Raw genomic sequence first — 12,494 nt, 5'->3', positions numbered from 1 at the left:
TTAGATTTCTGCACTATTCCAGGTGGGGATTCAGGATCATTTGTTTTCTCAGGAGTAGAATGAATATCCTAACATCTTTGGGTATTTCCAAATCCTATAATATTTTTCTAACGTAATGCCACTAGAATGGGATTCTGTCTTCCTGGGAATACTAACTTTATAGGAGAATAAGACATTTCCATGGCAAGGGGTGTGTGAGAGATCAACTAATGGAAGAAATGTTTGCTTAAACGGTTACATATGAGTTTCTTTATTGCAAGACTTCTGAGAGCCTTTGATTTCCTATATTCATTGTAAATCTCCAGGAAGAGATACCATGTCTAGCAACTTCCAAGGTATCGACAATGGAAATCTCTTTCACAGAGAATCTCAGAGGAGGCACAGAAATCTGTATAGCTTTGAGGCAGCACGACAATTTCATAAACTCATTTGTCTGCTAGTTTTTTCATGGCCATTCCAGCTCATCAGACCAAACCTGCCCTTAAATTAAAACAAATGACTGGTTTTCTCGGAACCACGCCATTTTTATTTGGAGCAAAAATGTGAAAACATGTTATAGGCCTCCTTTTGAAATTCAAGTATCTATGACTTGAGTCACAATTCATGCCCTCGTTAAAAAAGAAGAACGAAGGAAAGAAGAAAAGAAGAAAGGAAAAGAAAAGGTTCATAGACCAGTGCAAAGAGGAACAGCAGCCCTGACATTGGGTTGGCCATATGGGTTTGAGCTTGAGGGTTCTTCAATGAACATGAATGCTATCTCTCTTCTGTTTTGATTCAGGTGTTAACCATCTTTTCTGCCTCCAACTACTATGAAGTTGGCAGTAACAGAGGGGCCTATGTCAAACTGGGGCCATCCCTGAGCCCATATATTGTGCAGTATCAAGCTAACAAGGCAACCCACATGCTCACCATGAGGCAAAGGCAAGACATTTCAATGAATGGTTTTCAGGAAAAAAAAAATGCAGTGTTTAGAGAACTTTGAGATGCCAAATGCAATTATATTTATCCAAATTCAATGTGAGAATTCAGAATTTAGCTATGTCAGCATACAGCTGTAGAATAGACATTATAGCCAGGGTCTTATAGAACTCCATTTTTTGTTTCTATAATGAAGTACCTGAGGTGAGAGATTTTTGAAAATCGGTTTGTTAACACATAGTTAATAGCTGAAAGTCTAAGATCAGGCAGCCCCAATGGTTCAGCCTCTAGTAAGGGTATAATAATAGAAGGTATCATGGCGAAAATGAGGAATGAAAGATCACAAATCAAGACAGGAAACCAGAGGAAGAGGGAGGAGCCAGCTTTGCTTCTTTTATAACAACCCTCTCATAAGAATTAACTCAAGGACTCAATGAAAACTTCCTTTATCCCTTCCAAGGGCATTCCTCCAATGACCTAAGAACCTGCACAAAGCCCCACTTCCCCAAGGTCCCACCACCACATTGAGGACCAGGCCTCTAACCCATGAACCTTTAGGGGACAAACCATATCCAAACCACAGCAGGTTTCCTCCTTCTCCTCCATATACTCTTAGTATCCATATCTACCCACCATTCATGGGAGCAATCAGTTTGCTTTCTGCAGAAATTCTCAATGGGTACATCTTGAGTAAGTCCATATATTAGGCCACTAAGTCTTGCTAAGGTTATTCTTCAATTTCTCTCATCCATAAAGGTTTGGGTTATTCCCCCTCCCCCAGTAAGCCACAACAAATGTTCTTTCATTATCTGGGGATTTGGCAGATAGATTTCAGTGCACATATTTGTTAAAGATATCCTTTCTTTCTTGCAAGGAAGTATGTAATGTTACTAAATGCCGTCTATTGAGATGATTCTGGATGGTAGCCTTAGATGAGAACTTACTGCCTGTTAAGTATTATGAAGAGTTTATGTATATTTTCTCACAGTAAACTTATGAAGTAGATATTTTGATTAATTTCAGTTTGACAGATGAGATCACTAAGGAAAAGAGGTTAAATCAGTGGGCCAATAGTGACCCAGGCAGTCTTGTTTCAGAAACCACATGTTTAATGACTATGCAGCATTGCCTCCCACAGAGCAGAGGGCCTTGGAGTATATAAGATGCTAGTAGGTACAATTTTAGTCTCCCAAACAAGCTTCTTTAATTATTCAGCCTAACTAAATTAAAAATCAAAATGGACAAAATTCGCATAAATCAAGTGGATAGAGAACACATTAATATTTAGCATTTACCCTCCATGAGTGCTGTAAAATTGGATTATTTAAAATAAGCCTTGTGTTATTAAATACAGATGGGCCCCAGCACTGGAACAGCCTCACATAAAAGGAAGTGCTTCAAAAACAGAACGGCGAACAGCAAGGTTGAGGAAGTGGATCGAGGGGGTGGGCAGAGGAAAGAGAAAGGGGAAATACTAGGGAAGAAATTATGAGCAAATATGAATATGCCACAGTGAACCCCACTATAGTGTATAAATATAATGTACTAATTAAAGAAAAGGAAGTGGTGTTTAAAAATAAATTATTATTTTTTTGATACAGAGTGTTGCCAAGTTGCTGAGGCCGCCTCTGTCTCATTCCTCCTGCCTCAGCCTCCTGAATTGCTGGGACTATAGGCATGGGCTACTGTTTAGAGAATTGATTTGATATATAAAAATCCAAACTGATCAAGTGAGAATCAAATGTACTGTGCAGAAAAATTTTCTGTGGAGCTTTATAAAAAATCAGCAACCTGAGCTTCATCCACCCCTACCAAATCATCATCTCCAGGGGTGAGCCCCAGCACTGGAACACCATGATTCCTTAGGTGTTGTCACCATAAGAGTCACTGCAAGGAATCCTATAAGCAGTGCATTTTAATAAGGCAGACAAAGAACTCTTTGAAATACTCATTGATTGCATTAAATAAATGCAACATCACCTGATTTTCCCAGAAGTTACTTACCCAATGACACCAACTCTCTGGAGCACGGTGGTTAACTTAAAATTTAGAGAGAAATATCTGAGCAGCTGTAATGGATATCTCAATGTCCATAAAGTCTCACTTGCTTTTCTTAGAGAAACCCTCATTCAGAACTCATTTACTTTTTGTTTAAATCCACTTCTCATGATTATGGCATACCCAGCCTGTCCAGCTGTCAAGATGGCATAATGATTGTGCCCTACTTCAGTGGGTGTGGAAGGGTTAATAAGAGAATCCATGTAGAGTTCACAAGGGCTTCATCCATGCTGCCTGATGGCAGGGACAGAGAGCCTTGTACACCCAGATAGTTCTTAAGGGCATTGCCATATACTCCATCCCTGAATAGGTATTGATGACTATGGTTTACAGTTTCCAGGAAGCAGTTTAATTGCCTTACATAACTAGTGGTTCTTAAACTTTTTAGCGGTCCCACTTCTATCAGCCTCTGATAAAACAATAAACATGCTCCAGTTAAAGTGCATATGCTCACATACCCATGAAATTTGGAATGAGTTTCAGGTGGTTCACATTTTTTTAAGGATCTAAAAGGCCATTTACCAACTGTTAATTATCTTAAATTACAATGAACATTTTCATTAAACATGATTAAATGGGTTTTTTTTTAAACTTTGGCACTTAAAAAGATAGATAAGCTGGTTATTATTTGTAGACTGGCTGTCCCTCAATGAGATGCTATAAATAAAGTACATTTAATTTTTATTTCTTCTTATATTCTTATTCATTCAACTGTAAATGTCTATTGAGCACTTACTTTGGGCCAAATATGCTGCCCAGCAATATTCTATTGACTCAATAAGAATGAGAAAGCTAAATTAGTGTTATTTTATTATTCATAAATCTTGCCTTCTGACTGCTTATCATAATAAAATATAAGGTGAACATAAAGATTATAATGACTACCATTTGTTGAGTTATTTTGATGGGCCGGGATTTAGTGCTATTCATGAATTTTCTCATTTAATCTTCTCAGTGATTCTATGGATAGGTACTGTACTTAGGCCTGTTTTACAGATGGAGAAACTGTGGCAGAGGCTTGTTAGACAACTTTACTACGGAGGTGATCTTTCTCCAGAATGGATCCAACCACTGTCCTAAACTGGGAAGGACAGCAGTCTCCCCACTCTTTCCCGTTGTACACAAATAGGTTCCCAAACTGACCCTATTTGTGTACAACGGGAAGAGTAGGAAGTAGTGGGAAAAAATAAAAGAAGGAGTTCTTCCCTCAAAAACAGCTCCTGTAATCCCAGTGATTTGGGAGGCTGAAGCAGGAGGATCACAAGCTCAAGGCTAGTGTGGGCAACTTAGCAAGACCCTGTCTCAAAAGGGGCTGAGTATGTAGCTCAATGGTAGAGGACCTCTGTGTTCAATCCCCAGTACCAGAAAACAAAACGAAAAATGAAAGAACCTCATACCTGAGCCCTTGGGAGGTTACAATATTAAGATAAAGGAGAAATGTAGTAAAACCTGAAACTATTTTTTTCTATACCAACTTTTAAAAATATTTGTCTTCATCTTCTGTCCCAGGATTAGCAGAGTAGAGGAATCAGCTCTGAGAGCTCTGCGGGAAAAGCTATTTGCTCATTCCTCAGACCTCCTTGATGAATTTAAGAAGCACGATGCAGATAAAACTGGTAAGAATAAAGTAGGAGCTTCATGGAGGAAGGAACCCAGCCAGAAAAATCTGTCTCACAATAGATAGCAAATAAGTTACATGTTGACTGACTGAAAGACCTGAACTACCCTTGACTGCTTCTTCCTCTCATTCAACTTAGTGTCTCATTTATTTTTTCCAAATTTTTAAGTTCTAAATTTTTAATACAATATGAACTTGGCCCAATAGAGATGAAGATGATGAAAATAAATAGGGTCAAGGGAAGAAGGCCAGAATTAAGAAAAAAAAAAAAAACAGAGTGGAAGAAATTACAAGAGTGTGTCCAAGACTAGCAAAAGGTCAATGACTTGCCGTCGTCTTCTTGTTGAATCTGTGCTTATCTGTTCCATGTTCTGTTTTCCAAGCTAGAAATTTTGTCTTTGTTCAACTCAGTGGACTATCTACCCAAATTTGATTAACCACATCTCTATCAAAAATAGCAGTAACATTTATAGATTTGTATCTTTTCATCTACACATATTGTAGCCTCCCAAGAATTTGGGTGAATGCTATATTCTAAGAAATCAAGAGATTTGAATTTTTTAACAATTAATGCTGTATATGGTCAATGTTTTATGATATTGTTTTAAGAGCTAATATAGCTTCTGGTTGTGTTGCCAGATTTAATAAGTAAAAATTTAGGATGCATAAAGTTTAAATTTTAGGCAAATAGTCAAGAAATAATTTACGCAATATTTGGCTCATACTTAGAGTTTGTTGTCTGCGTGAAATTCAAATTTTACTGGCCATCCTATGTTTTCTCAGGCAAGTCTGGTTTCCAGCCAGCACTGACACAACCAACAACAAACACTGACAATACCCATTATTTCAGTTACTTACAGATAGTACGAGAGTGTCAGGATGATAATGTATGTACATTGGTTGGGAAACGAGACTTCCAGGTGACACTTGTCGACTTCCAGGTGACAAGTCAATAAGTTAGCTTTTTCCTGTAGGTTTAATCACTCTGACTGACTGGGCGGCAGCCGTGGAGTCCGTGTTGCATCTGGGATTGCCATGGCGGATGCTGAGGCCACAGCTGGTGAACAACTCAATGGACAACACACTGGAGTACAGGTCCTGGTTGAAGGACTTGGCCAAAGAACAGCTGAGCCGTGAGGTAATCATGGGATAATGTGGATGAGAGTGTATCGTGGACAGAAACAACCATCTATCTAGAACCAAAAAGGCAGGATGGATGAGAAATAAGAACAAGCATTTGCTGCATTTCTGTTGCTTTGTGTTAAGTGGTTTACATATATTGTCTGTTAATCCTCAGAACCAGCCAAGAGGTAGGTATTATCAGCTCTATTAGATCTATGAAGACCTACTGAAGCACAGAGGTTAAGTATTGGCCTTGGGTCATAGAATTTGTAAACTGGGACTCAAACTTGGGTCTGACCACGGTTGTAGCTGTGGTAGAGCAGGTACTTAGCCTGCCCAAAGCCCTGGGTTTGGTCCCCAGCACCAAAACAAAACAAAAACAAACTCATGGACTTGAAGATCCGTTCTGTTTCCTCAATACTATGCTGCTTCCCCCATTTAAAAAAGTATTTAGTCGACGAATCTTTGATGACTATATAAAGTAGGTGAGGTATTATTTTTAAAACAGCTTTATCATAATAGAATTTGCACATGATGTTAATCATCCACTCAGAGTACATAATTCAGTGGTTTTGAATTATACAGAATCATCCCTCAGTATCTGTAGGGATTTAGTTCCAGGATCCCCTGTGGATCCCCAAATCTGTGGATACTCAAGTACCCCATATGAAATGGTGTACTACTTGCACATAACCTATGAACATCTTCCTGTATATTTTCAGTCATCTCTAGCCTAATGTGAAAACTTGCTATATTGTATAGAGAATAATGACAGTTTGTACGTGTTCAGTACAGGCACAGTTTTCCCCCAGTATTTTTGATCTCTTGTTGGTTGAATTCATGGAGGCCGATGATTGAATATGGACGGTGGACTGCATTTGAAAATCTGTGAAACAATCCTTCAGCCAATTTTAGAACATTGTCATAATGGGCTATGTGCTTCTTAACCACTAGATTATTTGGAAGGCTGAATGGGGTTAAGGGAGTGGTGCAATGATAAAAATCTTTAGGTTTTTGCAAGAGTGTGCGATTGTCAGAGTTTATTGTGTGTTAATTATATATCAGGACAAGCTAAAACATAAGACATAGAGGGAAATGAGTTTTTTCTTACAGAATATACAGTCAAGTTTGCTGGAAACCCTGTATCGAAACCGATCCAACCTGGAGACTATTTTTAGGATCATAGACAGTGATCACTCAGGTAAAAACCCTCATTATTCTTCCACTTTTGATGTACCACCAGTATTTTACCTTGAACCTTTTAGTCTCCTTCCCAATTCATTCCTGATTCATCTCCACTCAAACATTTTGGGAGTAAGGTAAGTAGTATTAATGTTTATAAATGATAGACTCTAGAAAAGTACTTGAGCAATACAAGAAGACTATGTAACTATTTGGGAGGCTGAGGCAGGAAGATTGCTTGAGCCCAGGAGTTCAGGACTAGTCTGGACAGCATAGTGAGTCCTAGGAAGGAGGAAGGAGAAAGAAAAGAAGAGAGAGATTGAGAGAGAGGGAGAGGGAGAGAGGGAGAGGGAGAGGGAGAGGGAGAGGGAGAGAGGGAGAGAGGGTAGGGGAGCTCATTTAAAAAAGAATGGAGCAGAGTAGAATGAAGACAAACTAAATGAGAGTTTCTCATAGGAAGAAGTTACTAGAAGATGTGATATCTTTTTTAAAAAAAAATATTTATTTTTTTAGATGTAGTTGGACACAATATCTTTATTTAATTTATTTATTTTTATGTGGTTCTGAGGATCGAACCCAAGGCCTTGCATGTGCTAGATGAGCATTCTGCTGCTGAGCTACAACCGCAGCCCCATGATGTGATGTCTTTTATAGTTCCATTGAAGATTGCCACAAAGTAATGAAGAGTGCCTAGAACCTTCACCCTGATCCCCCAATGGTTCAAAGACTTTACGATACCATTACTTTTTTTTTTTAAGTATAGTTCACATGCCATATTATTCATTTAAAGGGCACAGTTCCATGGTTTCTAGTATATTCACTAGGTTTTGTAACCATCACCACTATTTAATTTTAGAACATTTTCATCACCCCCAAAAGAAACCCTGTAGCCATTAGCAGTCACTTCCCACTCTATCCCTTGTCCCCCATTCCCTGGTAGCCATTAGTCTACTTTCTGTCTTTAGGGACTTGTTTATTCTGGACATTTATTAAAAATGGAATCATATATATAGCTATTAGTATGATAAATGAGTTCTTTCATTTAGCATGATGTTTTCAAGGTTCATACATGTTGAAGCAGTATCAGTTCCTTTTTTATATTTGGATATATCACAATTTGTTTATTCAGTTATCAGTTTATAGACATTTGGATTATTTCCCCTTTTTGGCTATTATGAATAATACTGATACAAACATTCATGTATAACTGTTTATGTGAATGTATTTTTAGTTCTCTTGGACCTTGGAGTGCAATCATCTGGTCACCTGGCAATTCTATTTTTAAATTTTTGAGGACTGCCAAAACCTTTTTTCCACAAGAGTGTAAAATGGCTGTACCATTTTATATCCCTACCAGGAGTGTATGAGAGTTCCAATTCTCTACATCCTCTCCAACATGCATTATTTTTCATTTTTGTCTTTTACATTTTTACTATGGTCACCCTGATTGATTTGAAGAATTACATATGGTTTTAATTGCATTTTCTTAATAATCAGTGATGTTGAACATCTTTTTATATGATTATTGGCCATTTGCCTATCTCCTTTGGAGAAATGTCTATTCAAATTATTTGAATAGACAAATTTTTAATTGGGTTATTTGTCTTCTTTGAGTTATTTATGTATTCTGGATGCTAGGGCATTATTAGATATATGCTCTGTGAGTATGTACTCTGATTTTGTATATTGTCTTTTCATTTTCTTGGTTATGTCCTTTGATGCACAAAAGTTTTGAATTTTGAAAACATCTAGTTTGTCTCTTTTTTTCTTTTGTTTTCTTGTGCTTTTGGTGTCATATCTAAGAAATTTTTCATAATCCAAGGTCACAAATATTTACAACAGTGTTTTAAGAGTTTTATAGTTTGCGATCTTACATTTGAGTCCATATTGAGTTGACTCTTGTGTATAGTGAGGTAGGGCCTAACTTTATTCTTTCGCTTGTAGATACATAGTTATGTCCCCATCATTGTTGAAAAAGTGATTTTTTCCCCATCAAATGATCTTGGAACCCTTATAAAATATCAATCAAGCCCAGCATAGTGGCTTAGGTCTGTAATCACAGCTCCTTGGGAGGCTGAGGCAGAAGGATCACAAGCCTCAAGGCCAACAAGGGCAGTTTAGTGAGACCCTGTCTCAAATTAAAATTTGGAAAAAGTTTAGAATATAGTTCAGTGGTAAAGGCCCTGGGTTCAATCCTCTAGTACTGGAGGGTGGTGGGTGGAATTGACCTGGTCTGGTAATATGCTTAGTGGTAGAACACTTGCCTAACATGTGATCCCTGTAAAAACAACAACTGTAAAAACAACAACAAACCAGTCAACTGTAAATGTATGATATATGGATCCAAAGTCTTTATTTCCCCCTCCTCTTTTTTTTTTTTTTTTTTTTTTTTATTTTTTGGTACTGGGGAACCCAGAGGTGCTCTATCACTGGGCTAGATCCCCCAGACCTTTTTGTTTTTTTTTATTTTAAGACAAGATCTTACTAAATTGCTGAGGCTGGCCTTGAACTTGTGATCCTCCTGCCTCTCAGCCTGCTGAGCAGTTGGGATTATAGGTATGTGCCACTACACCTAGCTCCTTTATTTTGACAGGATCACTTTATTTTGCACAAGCTGATCTTGAACTCCTGAGCTCAAGTGATCCTCCTTCCTCAACCTCCCCTGTAGCTGGGACTACAGATGTGGGCCACCATGCCCAGTTTAAGTGCTTTTTTTTTTTTTTTTTTTGGTGGTACCTGGGATTGATTCTAGGGGTGTTTAACCACTGAGCCACATCCCCAACCCTTTTTGTCTTGAGACAGGGTGTCTCTGAGTTGCTTAGGGACTCATTAAGTTACTGAGGCTGGCTTTGAACTTGTGATCCTACTGCCTCAGTCTCTAGAGCCACTGGGATTATAGACATGCACCACCATACCTAGCTTTAAGGGCTCTTTTTACGAAACATAAATTAGTATATATTTGGGATGATTTGATGCAGGGTTTCTCTGTAATGGTACTATTGATGTTTTGGACTGGATAAGTCTTTTTGGAGGAGTTCATCTTGTGTGTTGTAGGATGTTTAGCAACATCCCTGGGTTTTATCTACTAGATACCAGTAGCACCCCACTCTTACCTTGGTTGTGACAATAAAATTGTCTCCAGACATTGCCACATGTCCCTGGTGGGGAGCAAAATTTCTCCCTGTTGAGAACCCCTCCTGATACGTGGTTTCTTGTGATCCCCTTGGGAGAGTTTACACTAGGTACAAGGCCTTGGATGTTTTGGATTAACAGTAGGGGAGCAAGTGTCCTTGCAGGAATGTCAGAGGAAATGAACGCTGATTGACTCACTGAAGTGATTTCTTCCCTCTGATAAGGGTTCATCTCCCTGGATGAGTTCAGGCAGACATGGAAGCTATTCAGCTCTCACATGAACATCGACATCACAGATGACTGCATCTGTGACCTTGCCCGGAGCATTGATTTCAACAAGGATGGCCACATCGACATCAATGAGTTCCTGGAGGCCTTTCGCCTTGTGGAGCAATCCTCCTCAGAGGGCCAAGCCGCAGACTGCCCATAGTCCACAAATGCTAATGACAGTGGCTGCAGTAGTTCAGGTGCCCCTTGAGAACTGTTGGACTTTATTGCCCTCAGTGCCTTCTAGGTAATGCCCAGCTTTTTGCTGTGCATAGATTTGTGGAACTTCATGCTGAGAATTTGCCTACCAATATGCATCAGAATCACCTGTGTGTTTGTGTGTGGAGGGGTAGGTATGGTGTGTGTGTGTGTGTATGTGTGTGTGTATAATAAGTATATAGTTGCCTCAGCCTGATCTCAGAATCTTCACAAAGTAGAATAAATAATTTTCATGTGTACTCCAGTTAAGAACCACTGATAGAGCTGGGGCTGGGGCTCCATGGTAGAGCGCTCACCCAGCATGCATGAGGCACTGAGTTTGATCCTCAGCATCACATAAAAATAAAGATATAGTGTCCACCTAAAAAGCTAAAAAATAAATATTAAAAAAAAGAACCACTGATAATTCAACCCCCTTGTTGCTTTCATTTTTCCACCTTTTGTTTAAAAATGTCACATTGGTAAAGGAAAGTTATTAAGAATTATATGCAGCTGGGCGTGGTGGCACACACCTGTAATCCTAGCAGCTTGGAAGGCTGAGGCAGGAGGATCGAGAGTTCAAAGCCAGTCTCAGCAAAAGTGAGGCACTAAGCAACTCAGTGAGACCCAGACTCTAAATAAAATACAAAATAAGGCTGGGATGTGGCTCAGCAGTCGAGTGTCCCTGAGTTTAATCCCCGGTACCTGCCCCCTCCAAATTATATGCATGGATGTTTTTACTACTTACTCTTTTTTACTTGTTATAATTAATGTGCTTATAAAATTTTATGTTCTGCATTTTCATAAGTTTACACTAATTGTAAATATTTTCCCATGTTGTTACAGTCTTCATAATTATTAGTTCAGTGGTTGTGTAATTTTCTTTCAAATGGATGCACTGTGATCTAATAGCCTCTCCCCAATTGTTAAACATGTGTATTGTCTCTAGTTTGTCATTATTATAAATAACACTGTGGAGAGCAGGCCCAGCGGCCTGCTGAGGGGCAGAGCCACCCCCCACCCCCCGCGCCTGCCAGGTAGGTGGAACTGTGACCATGGACAGAAAAGGCCCAGGGGCCCGCGGCGGGACAGAGCTTCCAATCACTCCTGCAAGGTAGGCGGGCCTGCGACCCACCGGCAGAAGAGGAGCAGCGACCTGCTGAGAGGCAGAGCCGCCCCCTCCCCCTGCACCGGCAAGGTAGAGGGAACTGTGACCACGCACAGAGCAGGCCCAGCGGCCTGCTGAGGGGCAGAGCCACCCCCTAACCCCGCACCTGCCAGGTGACCACCGACAGAAAAGGCCCAGTGGCCCGCGGTGGGACAGAGCTTCCAATCACTCCTGCAAGGTAGGCGGGCCTGCGACCCACCGGCAGAAGAGGAGCAGCGACCTGCTGAGAGGCAGAGCCGCCCCCTCCCCCTGCACCGGCAAGGTAGAGGGAACTGTGACCATGCACGGAGCAGGCCCAGCGGCCTGCTGAGGGGCAGAGCCGCCCCACACCCCCCGCGCCTGCCAGGTAGGGGAACTGTGACCACTGACAGAAAAGGCCCATTGGCCCGAGGCGGGACAGAGCTTCCAATCACTCCTGCAAGGTAGGCGGGCCTGCAACCCACCGGCAGAAGAGGAGCAGCGACCTGCTGAGAGGCAGAGCCGCCCCCTCCCCCCAGCGCCTGCAAGGTAGACGGAACTGTGACCACCATCAGAACAGGCCAGACCTGCAACCAAGAGACAGAACAGGCCCAGTGGCCTGAGGAAGGGTAGAGCCGCCCCCCCCCCCCCCCCTGCAAGGTAGGCGCACCTGCGACCCATTGGCAGTACAGCCCCAGAGGCCTGCAGAGGGGCAGTGCCGCTGCCTGCGCCTGCAAAGTAGACAGAACTGTGACCACCTACAGAACAAGCCTAGCGGCCCGCAGAGGGACAGAGCCGCCGCCCGCGCCTGCGAGGGAGACTTTGCAACTATACAAGACCAATATAAATATATAGGGGGAAAATTCAATAGCA

General features: G+C 40.9%; 1 protein-coding gene across 1 annotated transcript in view; it reads left to right on the top strand.

Moving 5' to 3' along the window:
- Nucleotides 1-10,674, top strand: part of Ppef2 (protein phosphatase with EF-hand domain 2) — a 33,322-nt gene extending 22,648 nt beyond the window's left edge. Inside the window, exons 12-16 of the mRNA XM_046458434.1 lie at nt 779-921; nt 4,486-4,592; nt 5,569-5,732; nt 6,830-6,917; nt 10,255-10,674. Of these exons, the coding sequence (XP_046314390.1) occupies nt 779-921; nt 4,486-4,592; nt 5,569-5,732; nt 6,830-6,917; nt 10,255-10,460 (708 nt within the window). The 3' untranslated portion in view covers nt 10,461-10,674. The remainder of the gene's footprint in view (nt 1-778; nt 922-4,485; nt 4,593-5,568; nt 5,733-6,829; nt 6,918-10,254) is intronic.
- Nucleotides 10,675-12,494: the final 1,820 nt, after the last annotated feature.

This window comes from Marmota monax, unplaced genomic scaffold (genome assembly GCF_021218885.2).
Source record: "Marmota monax isolate L192 unplaced genomic scaffold, Marmota_monax_Labrador192_F-V1.1 WCK01_AAM20220418_F8-fsc00112, whole genome shotgun sequence".
NCBI lineage: Eukaryota > Metazoa > Chordata > Mammalia > Rodentia > Sciuridae > Marmota > Marmota monax.
The sequence above is the reverse complement of the archived record's forward strand: the minus strand, read 5'-3'. Positions and strand labels throughout refer to the sequence as shown.